This window comes from Nyctibius grandis, chromosome Z, assembly GCF_013368605.1.
Source record: "Nyctibius grandis isolate bNycGra1 chromosome Z, bNycGra1.pri, whole genome shotgun sequence".
NCBI lineage: Eukaryota > Metazoa > Chordata > Aves > Nyctibiiformes > Nyctibiidae > Nyctibius > Nyctibius grandis.
In genome coordinates, this window is record NC_090695.1 from 49117161 (window position 1) to 49136275 (window position 19115).

General features: G+C 39.4%; 1 protein-coding gene across 3 annotated transcripts in view; it reads left to right on the forward strand.

Moving 5' to 3' along the window:
- The window catches only part of TNFAIP8 (TNF alpha induced protein 8), a 66493-nt gene that overhangs the window by 44223 nt on the left and 3155 nt on the right, over window positions 1-19115 (forward strand). Inside the window, exon 1 of one of the 3 annotated variants that reach the window (XM_068423250.1) lies at window positions 1130-1176. The exons of 1 other annotated variant lie outside the window; for it this stretch is intronic. In XM_068423250.1, coding sequence (XP_068279351.1) covers window positions 1146-1176 — 31 coding nt within the window. In that variant the 5' untranslated portion in view covers window positions 1130-1145. Of the gene's footprint in view, window positions 1-1129; window positions 1177-17804; window positions 17823-19115 lie in introns of those variants that run through there. One more of the 3 variants, XM_068423253.1, reaches the window with a different exon arrangement.

A 19115-nucleotide genomic window follows, 5' to 3' on the forward strand; every position in this document is an offset into this window, starting at 1 on the left:
CACGAAGACCCTGACAACCCTTCAGGTGCTTGCATTTAACCTACTGTGAGGGGGAGGTAGGTGTGAATTTAGTTGCATGTCAGAGCTGGCAGCGCAATCAGGAATTCTTCTGAGAGATCATGCCTCTCCTTTTGTGTGAGCAGTCATGTTTCCACTGAGGTTTTGTCTTGTTTGGTGTGCTAAAAATATATCAAATGAATAAGTAGGAAAAGGTGGTTCCTTTTGACGGTGATTTTACTGGAGCCCGTGCCAATCAGAAAATAGGCTTCCAAGTAATTCCCCCTGATTTTGCTCCAAAGGCGTGTATGGTGCATGGCGAGTTGAGGGGTGGCTGCAAAAGACCCTTGTTCTCTTTTTGTGCTGTAGAACAATGTTGTGTAATAGTTAAAAATAATAATCTTTTCTAGGATTCAGGGGGGATCTGTAGCACAAAGAAATCAGATAGTTTTTCCAAGAAGGAAAGGTGAATTGCTCCTTTCAGCGTAGACAGCACTGTGCACTGAGCACAAGTGAAAGAAAGAAGAATTATTTAGCTTAAACTACCTGAAAGAAAGCTGCTGCTTCTCATCCTTTAAGCATGTGTTTAGTCATACTGTATTAGTCAGTGTAATTACAGAGGCTACAGAAATAATTCCAGATAGTAACCAGTGTTGAAATGTACCATTTAGACTTAAAAAAATAATTTCTTTGAATTAGATTTTCCTGCAAGTTAAGAGAGCACCAATCTGATTGTCAGTTACAGCAGTCAGACACTGCTCTGCGCTCAGGGCTTTTTTGGTCTCCCCTGCTTGCTTTCTCATAGCACGCTGGCAAGCTGCAACAAGTGAAACTCCACCCTTCCTACAGACTGGGGAGAATAAAATGCATAAACGGTGACTGCTGGCGAGTAAAATGAGGGTTTCTGTGAAGGTGCTGGTTTTCCAGACAGTCGCTGGTGTGCAGCTGAGAAAGGGGCGGGGTCCTTTTCAAGTAGCTTCATTGTGATTTGCTGAATACATGGACTTTTCCCCTTAAAATCCCATCCCTCTCTCTCTCCCCTCCCCCCCCACACTTTCTTTTTTTTTCCCCCCGAGAAGTTGACTTGCGACTGCTTCTCAGTGCACACGTCAGCTGTAATCTGGTCCCCAGTGCCTTGCGCTGTCACCATGAGTTCGGAGGCTGATGAACCGAAGGAAGGTATGTTTTTTAACGATTTTCACGGGAGAGGAAACGTGCGCACTCAAGTCACCAGCACCGCTTTTGTGAGAGCGGAGGAGAGTTTCTGCGCACTTTAGCTTTCGGGTGTTCAAAGCGGGGGGGAAAATGTCTTGGCAAAATCATCCAAAGTCCTGCTGGTTTCGCTGGGTATGGAGTGACCGAAGTGTTGGCACCCAGGGATATCTGTCTGTCTCAGCAATGGTAATTTACTCACACGTGGAATACTGATAAGTGGAAGAAATGGTGTTTCAAAACACTGTTAGTAGAATATCAAAAGAGGAAGATGTTTTGAATCTGGAAGCGCTGTATTTTTCAGCAAAAGAGGAACTTCCATGGGGGAGAAGTGAAAGGTCATTATTTTGTGAATAAGCTTGATGCCGCTTACTTCCCTGTCCGAATGAGTGTGCATGCATGCCTGTGCGTGCATGCGTGTGCGTGTGTTAAAGCTGAGAGGAGTGTGCCAAAGCTACAGGGTTTCATTTACTGCTTCTAGAGTGGAACGTGTGGAGGAGCTGGAAGTGCTCCAACAAAAATACAGTTATTCACTAGGGTTGATTGGAAGGGGCTGCAAGCCAGAGCAGGACAGTAGGGAGCAAGCGGGGGAGGAGGAGGGCAATTTCCTGAAAGTGCCTATATACAAAAGAGCATTTATACAGAAGAGGGAACGGGGCAATGGTGGGGTTATACATTGGATTTCTTAGAACAGAATTGATGTTTCATGGTTATGAATAGTCCTTAGGGACACTGAAACTTACAGAGATTCAGTATGGCTTAGAAAAATAATTTTAAAAACCCGACAGATAAGGAAGAAGTAAGGCAACCTTAAGCATTTTGTATTGGGTGAAAACAAGAAATTTTCAGAATATTTCAGATGGTTTTCCCGTCACACTCTGTACAACATTCCCCATGTGAAGAATAGCATTACCAGGGACCTCTATGTCCTTACTTGCATAAAAGAGTATTTTGTTGATTTGCAGAAAAGTCAGTTTGGCCTGAATCAGTGTTAAAAATGCTGATAGAACCTGGTTAGTAATTAAGCACAGTAGACTGTGTTTTGATAAGAATTACAACAATGCTCTCTCTCTTCTTTTTCTTCTTTCTTCTCATCAAATGAACAGATGAACTAAAAGGCAGCTTTTCTTTTTTTTTTTTTCCAAGAAGATTCTGTAGGACCGATCTATTGAAAAGCAGAACTGAAAAAAATACTTCTCTATAGAAACTTTTTGAAAAAGAGAATGTTAATAAGAATATGGCAATATGAGCGTTCTCCCTCAGTTTTACAGCAGGAGAGATCAGCATGCATGCCACAGCATGAAAGATCCTCTGGTTTCATACAGGAAGCTCCAGACAATTTTACCAAGTTGACTATATTAGAAATGTAAATATTCTTCTTTAAAGAAACCTCTTACCTTCTTACATGACTCAGATTCTTAAAATCCTATGAAAATATTTTTGCCTTTCTGTGCATTTCTTTTGAAACAATTTGAGATGCCAGGATTTTCATGCTGAAAAAAGCGTTTGGAGCAGGTGGCTGAGACAGGAAAGAAAGGGTAGCTTTTTGGTTAGTTATTTTTAGCTGGGAAAATATTTGGGTTTTGCTGTCCTGTGATGTTAATAGGTTAGAATGGAAAATGAAAACAGTAGCCATTGTGGGAAGATGAGGTACAGATGTCACTGAGAAGGATTTTCAGTCAGTCTGTAAATGTATTCCTGGTAATATACTGGGAGATGTTCCTGGGAGATGTTCCTGGGGTGGAACATCTCCCTTATGAGGAGAGGCTGAGGGAGCTGGGTGTCTTTAGCTTAGAGAAGAGGAGACTGAGGGGTGACCTCATTAATGTTTATAAATATGTAAAGGGCAAGTGTCATGAGGATGGAGCCAGGCTCTTCTCAGTGACATCCCTTGACAGGACAAGGGGCAATGGGTGCAAGCTGGAACACAGGAGGTTCCGCATAAATGTGAGGAAAAACTTCTTTACGGTGAGGGTGACCGAACACTGGAACAGGCTGCCCAGAGAGGTTGTGGAGTCTCCTTCTCTGGAGACATTCAAAACCCGCCTGGACGCGTTCCTGTGTGATATGGTCTAGGTAATCCTGCTCCGGCAGGGGGATTGGACTAGATGATCTTTCGAGGTCCCTTCCAATCCCTAACGTTCTGTGATTCTGTGATACTCCCATCTGTAAAGGAATAATTTAGAAGATGTGTGAGAAAAGGGGGGTTAGTGTGTATGCGAATAAAGACGGATTAACAGGTGAATGTGTAGAACTGCAGCTTTTACACTACTTTTCCTAGTCTGATTGAACATGGCAGGAAAGATCACTGATCAGAATACTGAAAAATACAGTCAAATACCTGTGGATTTGTAGTGGTACAGTGTATGTGGCATAAAATAGGCATTCAGAGCCTTTCAACTAACCAGCTCTGTTTCATCAAGAAACTATGCTTTTTGCATAAAGAAAATTGATGCTTCACAAATTTAAACTGAATTTGGGGCTCAGGCTTTTGACACTGAGGATATATAATCTTGTAAGTGGTTTACCAAAGGTGGGGAGATTGAGTTTTCCTTTAGGTGCAAGACTGAACATCACTCTGGAAGAGAAATTCTGATTTACACACAAATTATAAGGTCCAGCCAGGGAATCAGTAGGTAAAGGTCTGTGACTGATCATGGAAGGGGTAGAGGGTACACTTGGACAACTATAAAATAGTTATTTTGACCTGATTCTGTGTATTTCAAGGCCAAAGCTAGCAATGAAAGCATAGTAGTTAATCTGCTACATGCTAAAAAGTGAAAGGAGGAGAAAGCTACAGGAAGAATGTTATTTTAATGTTGTTTGTAAGCAAAGGTAGAATTTTTCTATTTTCCTTAAAGCAGAGATGCTCAAGTGGCCAGGGAAGCACTACTGTCCAGGAGCTAGTGAAGGGATATATAAGGAGCTCTGAAATTCAGTTGCAGCTTCCAGGCGTGACTCTTGGACCATATGTTGGAAGCTCAGCCTAAGTGACAAGGAGGATAGAGGGTACAGTAATAGCATTGAACATCGTGTATGTTCTGACGATGATCTGAATGCTGAAGTGAGCAATACTTCACTTCCAGCTACTTTATATGAGTGAATCGCAGTATTTGGAGAACATTGGGATGCCTGTAAAAGTAGATTTAATGGGTTAATATGGATTTTAAAAAAAAATCTTTATAATAAGATCAAAGGCTGTAGGTTTTACTATTGTAAAAATGAACTGTACCCATTGCAACAGTGAAACCCAAAATCAGGGTGAATTTTGAATGGCGAACTCCTGAAGATTTTCTTTTTTGTAATTAATTGACTAAAGATAGAGTCTTTGACCTCAAGTCAAGTCTTAATTTTTAAGCAGGAACTGGAAGTAAAAAAACATTGCTAGAAGACAATCATTACTTCACTGTATTTTGTACTAATCGGAGGATATGGGGTATGTGGCAGAGTAGCTGGGCTTTTCAGCTTCTGCCTTTGATCTCTGCATGGTCCGTATTAAAATGGTAACATGAAACATTTTTTTTTTTTCTCCCATCATGCTGCTTAGTAACATTAGAACAATCTTTGTATTCATCTGTATACCACAATGGTGTGGTGAGAGAGAGAGAGAGAGAGAGAGAGTGTGTATGTTGGCGTGTGTGTGTGTGTGCTGGCATGTGTACAGCATCAATCTGTATTGCATTTACAGATTCCAACAACTGTGATGATATAAATAACCCTGGCACATTTTCTTGTAGTTACTTTTACCCTGCATGAAATAAAGAGCATGGTAAAGTCAAGAAGACTATAGCATTTAACTGCATGGCACAATTTCAATCTGGTGTTGCATGGTGGCATGTCATGTATCAAGGAAGGTACCAAATGGTTTCTGAGATCTGAAGGAAATGTTCTTAATGCTGTCATATTAAAAATATGTATCATGAGTATACCTTTTCAAATAAATACCAGTAACAGTTAAAATTATTGTGGTGTTAATGGATTCCTTATGTAGTATTACTTCAATAGAAGGAAATAGTAATTTATGTAAAGCTTCAGAAAACTTCATCTTCATTCTACAAGTTTTATGCTGTATTTTTAGAAAACAACAGGAGATAAATCTAATGCCTCCAAGTAAAATAATAACAGATATCAGAGTGAATGTAGTACATAGCCTATGAAAAGATGGATATTGTATTACAAACTCGGAAGCAGTGAGAGCCTGCATTACACATTTATCATACTCAGTTTTAAGTACCACATTTCATGGGAGAGAGAGATCTCGGCATTCCTACAAGTGCTCAGAGCTTTTTTAGACACAATTAGCATTTTTTAATCCAAATGAAATTACTGAGGAATGAGCTCACCTGTTTTGTTCCTTTTAGAGCGCAGAACAGAGACACGGGGTTATAAAATCACAGAGCACTCACTGTTTTGAGAAGTCAGTACTCCCTCCTGCAGGTAGTTGTGGATTTGCTTTGACATTTTGCAGTCACCTCTCATTGTGGAAAAGTTTTCCAAGGTAGAATTGTGTTCATTTAGACAACAAATTGTCTGCTCTTGTGCTCCTACAGGCCACTTACTCCATCCAACACATCGATGTGAGTCTGTAATGTATGATTCTTCATCCTACTATCTCCAAAACTAGCATTTGTTAGAACCTTTTATGGCAGTGAACGGGGAGATCCAATCTGTGCAAGTAGAGCGTTATCCATACATAAACAAAACACGTACCAGCTGATACAGTCCCATTTCATGTTAATTTTTGAAGTTACAGACTGTTTTCAGGCATAATTAGAATAAACTGCATGAAAACCGTAAGATTAAGCAGAAATGGGATGTCTCAGTGTTCACTTTTGTACCCAAATCTGAATGGTTTTTTGGGAATTGTGGTAGCTTTGACAACTACCAAAGTCAGATTGTCCCCTTCTCTTTTGTGGAGCTCCTTTTTACATACGAAGCCACAGGGAAGCAGCACAGACCATTAGTACTTACCTCCACATAATAGACCCACCTTCTGCTCTCACCCCGAAGACTACAAAATCTAGGCTTCTTTTGTTTCACCTGCTCTTCACCTACCCTCCCTTGTCAAAACAACAATCTCCGTAAAATGTTAAGGCTGGTGAAATGGGGGCCTTTTGTTGAGAATAGTCTGAAAAGTTCAGTTCAGGAGCAGGAAGAATCATCTGGCCCAAATGGGTGTGTCAGAGATTTAGATTAGTCAACTTGAAGATTTTTTTATTCCACAGATAACTTGCCTACTGCTGATAAAGAGAATTAAAAGATTACTGGGGTCATACACATCATGTACACAGCTCTGTAAATCAGAGCAATGCTTAACAATTTGGCATTTTGTATAATCCCTTCTATAGAAGATTATTAGAATTCAAGATTAATAGGACAAGCTAAAGGCAAAATACATCACTTTAGTGCAGGAAAGAAGGAAGAAAGTAAGTAAGCTTATGAGAAATTAGAAAGAATTATTACTAACCGGGCACTGTAATACTGTATCACATATTCATGGAGAAAGCATTGCCAGAGGTGCAAATAGTGGGGGCAGAAGGAAAAGCAAGAAGCTGACACCTTAATGAAGAAGCAATGGGAAATTTGGAGGAAATAAGACCATGGTACACAGGCAAGTCAGAACTGGTAGATTTTTTTAATGTAGTTTGGAGGATTGTATGTTTAATGAAGCAAGATACGAGAAACAGATAACGGGCTTTGAGGACAGGAATACAACTGCTGTGTTTTGTAGTACAGCTGTTGCAACTCCATCTAGATGTGGGCACTGACTTAAGGCTGTTAAACCATAAGACTCTGGAAGCAGCTCTGCATCTCTCCCCTTAAAAATCAGAAGAACGGTTGGTTTTATTTTCCTGGCCAAATCAGGGTAACCTTTAAGTTAATTTACCTATGAAAGGATTAGGTGGCCACTCTCATTGCTTCTTCCGCAGGCTCTGAATAGAATGGGTTGAACTGATGTTTTGTGTTGTATACCACATTTGGAAGCCCATGTGGAGTAGCTGTCTTCTGCAGAACTCTTCGTATCCCATGTATTTAGAAATCTCTTCCTTGTGCAGTTGGAGCAGATGAGGAAGCTAGGTGCTAATTTGAGCAGAGGCTACGGGGTAAGCACTAGCTGTAGCTGGTAGGTTACTTCAGAGAATCACTGAAACCCTTAACAGGTTAATCATTTAGCTGTGATTGTTGGGTTGAATGCTAGATTGCTGTGAGAAAATTCAGTTAATATAATTATACTTATGCAATCAAATCTTTTAATCCTTAGCGAACTGCAAGACTCACATGTTTAATTTCAAATAAGATATAGTCCCTTGAGCTATCTGGTCGATAATCATAGATTAACTGAGGCTGCATGGAGGTTCTGGAGGTCATGGGGCACAACCTTCCACTCAAGGCAGAGCCAGCTTTGAAGTTGGATCCAAATTCAAAGTTAGAGGAGGTTGCTTAGGCTTTTTCCAGTGAAGTTGATAGTGTCTTCAAGAGTGGTGGTCCCACAACTTCTCTAGCAACATATTCCAATATTTGAGCACCCTTACTATGAAGGTGGTCATTCCTAATGAGAATCTCCCTTGCTGCTGCTTGTGTCTGTGGCGCCTTGCTCTTTTGCCATGGATCCTCAAAAAGACCCTGTCTCTGTCTTCTGTGTAACTATTCAGTATAAGTCAGGTGTATCAGTTAGGTCCACTACTAGTCTTCAGTCTGAGCAAACCTAGCGCTCTCAGTCTGTCCTCTGTATGGTGCGCTCCAGCTCCCTACACCATCTTGGTGGCTGTCTGCTGGACTTGCTGCAGTTTGCCAGCTTCTTTTTTGGAGAGGTACTGGGGAGCCCAAAACTGGACACAGTGCTCCACATATGGGAAGATAGTACTTTGCTTTCAAATTCTACCAGTCTTTCCCATCTTACAGAATTGATTGTTGTACTGGAGACTTAGTTTCCTCATCTTCCCTCCATTTATCTGTTGATGACAGCATTTGCTATATTAAAGTACTTCTTAGACACTCAGGTTATTTTCTTTGAGGAATTTGCAAACTACGTGCTATCATAAGTGAGGCAGAGGTTAGAGATCAGGGAGCAAAAGTCAGTGAATCTCTGGAGAATCAGAAGAAGTATCTGGGTAAGGAAGGGCCTTGCACCTACATTCGGAAAGGCTGTATTCTTTATCAGTGTTATTTCCAAGTATAGCAACAGGCTACGTGAATGGCTTCTAAGAACGACTAGTATTTTGTAATACATATGCCAGGGATAACATAAGGAAAATGTAACACTCAAATGCTAACTGTAATTTTTATTCAAAAGGACACATCATTCCTTTCATCAGTAACAATTTATCATTTGGTCAAATCTTCTGTTAAATGTGACAGTTTCATAAACTGGGTTTTTAAGTTCTTAAATACTGCTTTTAGAGAAGTAAATTGCTTCCCCTCCCCCCTCTCTCCTCAAGCATTTTGAGTCTCTATAAACACATTTGGGTAATAAGTAAAGCAAATGAAAAGTATATATAAGGTGTTATTCCAGCCTTCTGGACTGATCTTTTTGTTACAATTAGATAACAAAATGTGGTAAGAGGAGAGTGTTTCATAAAGAGGTGTAGAAGAGCTACTGATTTTTATGCTACTTTATGAAACAACTTCTGTTTCTCTTTTTCCATACATCACACTCAATAGAAGAAGTAGTAGGCTAAAAATAGTTTCATCTATTTAATAATGGCTTTAAAGCCAAAATGACCTTTTTTAGTGTTTAAGGATTAATTTTTCATGTTTGCTCATTGGGTAGGTGCTTCATAGATCCAGTAGTATCCAGCAGTAGTACTGTTAGTAGTAACAGTTGCTGTAATGACTTTGTAAGAAATTTGAGTGCTTAAACTGACTGTTTCTGCATTAATAAATAGCACACACCAATCTGAATGTTAGTCTTATGCATATTGACATTAACATTATTTTGTACTGTGGGAAATCTGGAAGTTATAGTTTTTCATGTTTTCTCTGTCTGCATCAGTGGATTTGCTGAGTTACTGGTGTTTTTTAATGGTAGGTGTACTTTTGTGGATGCATCTCCATCATGACTACTGAACAGGATACACTGTGGGATTAGCGATGCAGATGCAACCACCAGCAACTGGGTTCTTTTAACCATAATGTCAGCAAAAGCACAAGCCTTAAATCTGCTGTTAGTTGAGCACAGTTGTGTTTTGAGTGAGGAGAAGAGGAACTGGGAAACCTGTCCTTTGAGAGTTTTGTTTTACGTTCATCCTTTTGGGATGTTTTCTCATAAATTTTGTTTTTCTTCATAAGGTTCCCTGCCTGGCTTGGGGTGTGGTGTGATTCAGTTTCATCAGTTGATTCCCTGTCACAATTCTGTTTTGTAGTTCATTTCTAGTGCTTGACTGGCTGGCAACGAGAAGTAGAGAGCCCAGGCTTCTGCATGGCATGGCGGTTTCAGTCTGGGGAACTCAGGATCCAAAATCTTCACCATAGATCTGTTTCAGCAGAAGCAATGTAGAGGATTGAATACACACTGTATAAACTAATTTAATTTTCCCTACCTTTTGCTGAATTCAGTATCGATATTTGTAACTATACAGATAGTAATGAAAGATCAAAGAGTCTGTTTTGCATAGCAATAGGGGAAACCTACATTTCAGCTTGACATACGATATACAGATTTTGGGGTGTCTGCAGAGAGTCTTATTCCTGCTGGCAGTTTACAGTAATGAGAATAAATTGCAGTAAAGTGGGAGTTAGCATTTCATTTATTTGAGAGCATTTATCCTTGAAGAGTTTGTAATTTGAAATCCAGGGAGATATTCTGAGGTGTATTTATTTTATGTATCTATGAAGGTCAGTACTTGCAGGTTTCTCTAAGGCATTGGTAGCTGACCTGCGATTTCAGTGAACCTCTGAGAATGTGGTACCCTCAAGTCTTGATCCCAAAATGTTTACATTTCACTTCATACAGGAATTAATAAAGCACTGAATCAGTGCATGAACAGACAAGCTTCCACTTAATTAATTTCATCAAGGTGTGTAGGAAACTTTGCCTTTGAAAAATGCAGAAATTCCATTGTTTTAAAACTTAAACCTTTAATGAGATCTGGTTTTGCTTTTACTATGTCTACTTTACCAAACTATTCTACAAAGATAGTTTTATTTATAGAAAGAAGAAAATCTTGGTTTAATATTAGCAAAAGCAAGTAAATGACACTGATGAATATTTCAGCTACTGATTCCAAGGGCTATTTTTTCCTACTTGCAAAAGAGAAAATGAATAATGTTTCTGTGCACTTAAAAGCATTTATATTAAAAATATTCACTGAGAAATAGTGACTTTGCTAGTTTCTGAAGTAAAATCTAAGAACTTGAAACAAAGAATCATTAATTTGAGCAGCCGTGAACAGAAATAGTGGACACTTCAGGAACTGGTAAGAATAAAGTTCAGCTCCAGTGTCTACATCTGCGATAAGATGTCTCCACCAAGCTCACAGCCTTGTCCTCAGTTCTGGAGATCAGAGATTTAGAAGTCTGTGATGCAAGACATCACTGTCCTGGTTGTATGTTTAAACTAACCTTTCTTTGCAGCAAGCAACTGGTATTATAACCAATTGAAAGAGATGTAAATGATGGTGGATTTGGATGTTGATCAGTTTGTTGTGGCTTGTTACTTAATGCCGTGCAGCGTGGGAGGAGAGGATAGCAGTATCATGGTAAGGTGAAGAGAAACTGTTGGCATTTTTATTTCAGTGCAAAAATGTAATCTAATTTGAAATTTAGATCGATGGTGTTTATTTTCACCACTTGAGACCTTTCCTTCTCCTAGTTCAAATTTGTGTTCCCTCCTTCTTACCTTTTGGGTAATAATCCTGAAAATTTCAAGCTGCAACAACCTTCCCTGGAGGTCCTTCATAGCTGGTCAATGCTGTTCATCGCCTACTTAAAAATACCATTTGATGCCAGTGCAAAGTAAAGAAGCTGGACATTTAAATTCTACGGTAGTCATCAGCTGTAAAAAACAGTGCACTCAATCTCTGACACCTTGCCCCGAGGAGTGAACTACAAAGTAAATGGAGGTTTTACAGAATCACAGAATAGTTGAGGCTGAAAGGGACCTCTGGAGACTGTCTAGTTTTAGTCAATAAATATATTTGCAACATTTAAAAATAAATAGGATTGCTGGTGCTTTGCTAGGTATCAAAGTTCTGTATCCAAATACTACTGCTTCCTGACATAAAAGAAAATGACAGTGTAACACACATGATGTTTAACCACAAGATTTCATTCTACAGAAGAACAAGTTGCTAACAGTATTAAAAACCTGATTTTTCTCTTATGCTATATTCTACAAGGATTTAATGACATTAATGAAAGCAAAACCAAACTCTTAAGATACATGGGGAGGTGGACCTGTGTTTTGACAGTGTTAGTTTATGATTGAGAGTTAAGGTGTTGTTAAGTCAAAGATTTTAAAGGTGTAGCGTCTTTTTTTTTTCCAGTAAGTGTTATGTTAGAAATACTTTGCATACTTTTTCAGCTCTTTTGAGCATTGGTTTTGAATTGGAGACGCCAGGAATAAAGCAAACCAAGTGGAAACAAACAGGAGTCAAAGCAAAGCCTCCAAAAGACAGACTGCATTTGGGTTTTGGGAAGCCTGTTCTGAACTGACGAGGGAGTAAGGGAATGAAGGACAGAAAATACTGTCAACCATTGATTTCATGGCTGGAAGTTTGGATGAAAGTCCTGATAGTGGTACTGTGGATACAGAGGGAACAGGCACAGGCTGTGTCTACTAAATATTGGGAGAAAAAATTAAAACCAAGGGGTTGGTTTATTTTGCTCCTTGTGGAAGAGGAAAGTAAGGGAAATACATGTTAGCAGTGGCAATGGAAAAGACCACTATGGCCACCAAGTGTAGTCCTCCATAACCGCAGGTACCATGAGTGCCCTGGTAATCCCTGATAGGTGTTTCTTTAGCTGGCATATAGCTGTGGCAATCTTCAGTGCCTCAGAAGTTTCTTCAGAAAGGATAAGATAGAAATCAAATTGGGGGAGGGGGGGGGGGGGTAGGTGTCACTCAGCTTCTCAGAGCAACCAGTGGAAGATAAAAGAGTAATATATATAAACAAAGTGCAAGCTAGCAATCCAGCTTTCTTTCAACATTACAGTGAAAGAGAGATACCAAGGGGCTCCCGTCCTGTCTGCGAGAAACAGTCAGGGTGGCGTACAGATCGACGTTGAGAAGAACAGAGAACCAAAACTAGAAATACAGGAAAAACATTGTTAACTACTTTCAAAACCATTGTAAGATCACTCACAAACCTTTCCGTCAGCTGAACTCTATGAAGCTTCTGCTGTGGCTTTCTTTACATGCTATTCAAAATATATGCCCTTTTCATTTTGACAGCCAGGTTGCTACCTTGTCTTTGTAATTGAGTTCCCTGTTCCTCTCATGCCATATTGCCATCTTGTCTCGACTTTACAGTTCATTGTATCTTTGCCACATGTATCTTAAACTTACTCTTATCTTCCCTCCCCCGCCCCCATGTCAAATTTAAGTCTCTCCAATGGATTCAAAGTTCCCCAGGCCTGCTGGTCTCAGTGCTTTTCCTTCTGCATTCAAGCCAGAAGTTCTTCTGTTATACTCCAGGTCTTGTGCCTACAGCTAAGGTTTTTTTTTTTGTGAGAAGACATTCCTTATGCCAGGACGGTTGTAAGAGAAATTAGATACCTCTTTTTAAACTTTAAGTTTTGCTAAAATGGTCAATTGTAATGGCCACATTATTTTATTGGAAGTGCCACTTGGGTTAGGGAGCTTGGCACTGTTGCATTGCTGCAGTTTGGTATGTGTTTCTAAGGCTGGACCAAAAGATACAGTGCCTGCGTTGCATTTGCTTGATCTGAAGGAATTACCTAAGATACATTGTATTTCCTATGAAAAGATTTGTGAAGTACTACTGTTGAGTGTGCGTGGACACCTGGTAGGTACAGAGGAACTTGATGTAGCCCTGAAATGGCCAACAGCTGAAATATACAGGCTGCATATTTAATACCATAGCACCTGTTGTTACATTCCAGCAGGGATAACAAATGGTGGCAAAGGAGTGAAATACCAAATTAAGTTCATGACCCTACTCTGTGTGACTGTCATTTTCTCTGTTTAATAGCCAACATATTTTAAAATATGCTTAACAGCAGTCATCAGAAGTTAATCTGATTTTTTTTTTCTTATTAAAGCTGCACTGTTAATTAAAATACATGTGGAGGCTCTCGGAAAAAAGGGCTTTGAAGAAGGCTTTTTAAATTTCTAAATCAGCTACATTATATGTATCATGTGATGTACAGGGTGGCTGTGGGAAGCACAGGCATGTAAAACCAGAATAACTTGTTGGCACAGACTGCTCTTGTGGGACTGCAAAACTCTGCACATACATTCTTGTTGGAAATAGCATCTTTCCTTGCCACACTACCCAGCCTTAACCTCCAGGTACTTTTTTTGGCAATTCTTCTCACCACTTCATCAAAAAAGTATTTTGTTTTATGTTTTTTCATGGTTTGTTGTTGTTTTTGCAGCTAGAAAGTGGGTCATCTTTTGCTGTTGGTCATATTTTGGACATTTTAATACACTAAGGCTAGAATTAAACAGCAAAATCGGGAAGCACTTAACAATATCACATGCATTTTGCAAACCTATTGACAATGACTTCTTCAGCACTTTATTGAGTAAAAAAACGTGTTCCCAGTGGTATTTGTTAGCTTTTTCTTTTATCTTTCCTGTGTTCTTGCTGCTGAATGTATGCTCACTTTCAGTATGAGTATGCAGATTAGACATACTATACACTTCAAAAAATGCTTGATTAGCCAGATTTTTTTTCCAAAATTACTTGATTAACTGTTGCTTCAGTCACTTGCAGCCTCAGAGCTGACTCCCAAGTCCAGTAAGCCTGTTCATGCAATATTTACCGTGCATTAGGCTTGACTTCAGATTGAATATTTTTTCTTTTGAAGGTCTTCCAGTGTGAATGTTAGAATTAGTACATATTGCCTGACTAATTAACATTCTTACAGTATGCTCAGTTGGTAGATTATGATGAGTGAGAATATAGTACAATTTACTGTACCTATTAAGAGAACTCGAGGCAAAGGTTACTTACCTTTATGAATGAATGCTTTGTACACGTTGAAAATTGTTAACAGTTTTCTAGTTAAAATTGATACTCATATATAAACCTCCCTTTTTAAAGGCAAGGTGCCAGATAAAATATTTTCTCTTCAAATAAGGACCTTGTGTACCTGAATCAAAAAAGTAGAGACAAATGTGGAAGAAATAAGTACTGTATAGGGCCCTTGTTTTGTGTTTATTTTTTTTTCTCTTTCTGCACTTAGACGTTTGCCCTCAGGGTTTTCCACTGACTGATGGTGCTTGCCCAAGCTATCTGTCCTGTTGCAGTCCTTTTCTCAGTAAATTCGGTGGCTGCCCTGGTCTCTTCTCATCCCTTCCATCAGCCAGTTTAGAAGTTGCAGTCCCAGTGTCTGAGGCGAAGAGTCTTGCGTGTCTGGTACAAGCTTCAGTATTCATCAGCTTTTGAAAAGCCAAAAAGTGACCAAACACTTGTGAATGCAGACACTGGCCAATACACTGAAGTGGCCGTCTGGGGACTGCTGTGTTTTTGGAATTATTTCCACATTGCAAGGACGTTAACTGTGCTTTTAAAAAGTTCAAATTTAACACACCTTTCACCCAGGAAACTTTGAAACTTCGATAAGAATCGGAATACTGACTCTTCTGTTTAAAAATAAAACCACACCACCACCACCAAAAAATGTTATTTGAAACCGTGACTCACTCACTCAGATGGTTATTAAGAAGAAGCTATAAATCATAGCAACAGCTAGAAAAATCAGCTTACCTTATTCGTATCTGAAGAATTCATAGTCTGTGTCCTGCCACTCATTTTTTAATCTTATCATCACATAATAAGTGCATTGTGAAAATTGTTACAGCCCTGCTAACAGGTTTATGACTTTATTTCTGCCTATTCTGTACTTCAGGACTTGTTCAGTCACTGATGCTAGCTCTTGCAGTTTATCACCGTTGGAGCTTTACCTTACTGAAGTCATGTATTTATACATGAAGTCATATATTTATATGCCTCAGTGTATTTATTTTTTTAACGTTTCTGGCCTTTATCATTCCTGAAAACAAAGGTAGCCGTGTAAAGACCCAGAAAGCAGAAGGCGCAAGAAAAAGTAAAAATTCAGTAATTTTTTTATCACTTGATATCTAGGCAATCTCATGATTTTGGAGGTGCATGAGTCATGGCCACACACACTTGGAGAGCATAGCGCTGTCAGTCCTGCTTGATTTCAAGTGGCCTCCCTCCAGGGAAATGATGCTTTCTCACTCCAGGAGTCTGACTGAACATGCAGTTTGTATGGTGTGCGCGGGCTTTTAGCTGTAGCTCTCAACCACAGTCTGTAGAGAGGCAAACACACTCGTCCGCACAGGATGCCTGGCAGGAAATCAGTTGCCACATTTCTCAAAGCTATGTGATACAGTCTTTTAAATGCTGCCTGAAGCGCTCAGTCAGTGCTCTCTCTTTCCTCCTAATCCCATGTAAGTGTTCTTTGTGCCTTGCCCCAAAACCGCTGTGATTTTTGGACCTTGTGCTCACCAGGTACTAGTGCAGTACATGGTATGCCAGTCACTAAAATGAGAACTAGGTCTCACGCAGCAGCGTTGTTATTAATGGCTTCACAGTCACATTTTCTCTTCCGCCAAGACTGTTAACATACCGAATACGTGCACTAGAAATGCAGCTCATGTCAGAAGGCTCAACTCTTGGCTTGCCCATGGAATTTAACATGGTTCATTGGAAGTTTTTACTGGATGCTTTTTTTCCTGGTCCTTCTTTATTACAAGCAGCTAAAAAATTTTCAAGGACTCAAGTATTCATTGTCAATGTACATGAGACTGAATACACTCAACTGCATGTGATGTCAAATCTACCATCGAGTGTTATCTTGTGGAAAAAACATTCTGCCTTGATTTAAGGCAGTGAAATCATCTGATTCAACTTTTTTTTTCCAAATACTTCTTTTTTTAAGTTTAAATAGAGTTGAGAAATAGGGTATTTGGTAATAGGCATTTCCCAGAGTACAGAGAGAGGCGTGCTAGCTTCCGTCTCAGGGAAAAGTCAGCATCGCAGCCATAAGTAGTAGCCTTCTTGTACTTTTCTACCAGTCTCCTGAGAGCTTATTAACCCACAATTCTAAATTTTCACTGAAAGTCTATACTTCCACCACAGTTTTAAAGAAAACATGTGTAAGGTAAAATATTTTGGGGAAAATGCATCCAGAACGCTGCATGTCCAATATTTGTTGACTTTAACACACAAAATACTAATGTTAAACACACATACTGTTGGTTGCAAAAATTAAGAAGTTTCATAATTAGTAAGCTCCCAGCTTTCATGAGAGGCAGTCTCTAGCACTTGTTTGCTCCTTTAGATCATGACTAAGAAGATTTTTCAGATGTCCCTGTTCTCCCTAAGATTCTGTGATTTTTGAAGTAGTGGAGGCAGGATTTCCTCCGAGAGCCTTTCCCCTTGGACTGTTCTCCTCTGCGGCAGGTGGCTCTACTGAACATAATCATGTTCATTTGTATAGATTGTACAGAAAATGACATCCCATTGTTTTCAAAGGCGTATTTTTTGATGATACACTTCTAAAAAGTGAAATGTGAAACTGCACAGGGAAGAAATAGGAGCTATAAAGAGCAGCCATGAGGAAAAACTATCTGTGAGATGCTAAAAATTAGTGGGATTACCTGCCCAAATTCTGGGTCTACTGCAGGCCACCAGAGAAATGGTGCTGTTTCAGTTCAAAGTGCAAGGATGGCACTTCTCAATAGAATACATCCTGGCCAGCTACTGTAGCTGGTCTTAAAAGGTGACTACACACAATCAACCCTGAGAAAATGAGGCTGCTTTAAGTGGATTTACAGGCTTATTTTTAGGTGCTTGCATCTGAAATTGTAGTCAGAGATTTGAAAGGGGATGCTCGATGCTGGGAATGGGGGGCTGGTGACACGTGCAGCCGGCGGCCGCCCCACCGGCACCCTGTGACCTGTGAATTGGACATCTCTGATACACGCGAGTATCTGCATTTGCAGATACCGGGTTAATGTTTTAAACTCCTCTTGACACGTCCCCTGCCCTTTCAAGTCACAGGACCTTTCTTCTCCCTCCCTTTCTGCTAATTATCCCAGTTGTCAGTTAGCAGTAACGGCTGTTGGTGTTGCACTGCTTGCTCAGCAGTGCAATTTCCTTTCAGCTCTCTTTTCAAGGAAGTGAAACCACTGCAACGTATTTTTGCATTCTGAGGTGTCAAAGCAAAATGAAGCCATGCAGGCAGGAGATGAAGGTAGCAGAGAAGAGCTGCTGATATGGTGAGGGGGAAAAACCCATGTTCACTCTGTGATAGCTTCTGACAGCATTTCAAAGCACATGATAAAGTGTGCGCTGGATTTAGCAGAATAAATAAGCCTCAGGCCTGTCTTCATCTTGGGTATTTTGCCTCTCCTTCTGCTGTCAGCATTAACAATTGCAATTCCATTTGATGAACAAGTAAGTAATAATTTTACTGGTTTTTAAGGAAGTATGTATGTTTGGTCTGAAGGAGCTCTGTAATCTTACTGCTTAAACTCAGTTTTATTTAAGCAATTGACTGTGAAATACATTTTATGTCTTTCTGCCTTCGGTAATGAGAAAAAATTCTGATTATAAAATACAAACAGTTTGCAAGTTCCTTTTTGGATTGACTGAAATACTGAATTATGAAAGTTACATGTTTAGCAATTAAATTAGAACCCATGTAATAACACAGGGAAAATGAAGCTGACTTATGGTGTATTGCAAAGTAGATAGAAAACAGGCTGTGCTGGGTAGTCCCAAAACTTGGACAGTTTTTAGAGAAATGCCATTAAGAGTTTAACACGTCTTGTAAGTGAGCAATTTGTGTTTTGCGTAGCAATGGTAATTACATGTTGAGCTCCACTTTGTCAAATGTTAAATTTAAGGGTTTTTTTGTTGAAAAACTGTAAGATTTTTAGAAAACTGCCATGTTTTCAGTTTCTTGAAATTGATACTTTGCAGGTTGTTTTGTCTGAATTGTTAGAACCATACCTGAGTGTTTGTGTGACTTGCTGGAGGCAGGTTGTACGGATTTCTGTTCAATTACAGTGGAGCATTCTGTGTGATACAGTTAGCGTTTCATAAGAATACCTACAGCATCCTGGGAAAGAATAATTTAAAATACGAATATATTGTACTGGAGAGGGTGGTTCTCTGCACATTTACAGAATATACTTTGAAACAGCAACTGCTATTAGTACAAACATCTGTATATCTTTGTGGAGTGTCAGAAAGAAGCCATCATAAGCAATTAGTAAACTGGGAGGCTTTAAGAAACAAAAGTTATGAAAGAACAATCAATATTGCTGTTGTGGAGGAAAAAGCTATCATTCATCTGTAGATCTTTGTAAAGCATTGGCTGTTGAGTTCTGGTATTTGACCACCCTTTCTAATACTTTGATTAGTTTTATTTGAATAGTAACAGTTGCAGTTTTATACTTAAAAACACAAAAAGTGAATCAAATGTTTTCAGTTCAGATTGACTGCTTAATATCTTTAACATCTCCCTGTATCTTTGTGGTTGAGAAACGTGTCTGTCTTGTGATCTTGAGTGCTTTGCCCAAGATAGTTAACAATGGGTTCTTTGGTTTTTGAGTGACCTCATGTAGTAAAGATTTTTTAAAATGTGCTCAAACACTTCAAGCTTCAAAACAAAATAGAGGTATGCACTGAAAGAAACAAACCTGCTTGAAAGTTTCCAAGGTGACAAAAAAGGAGCTTGTTACT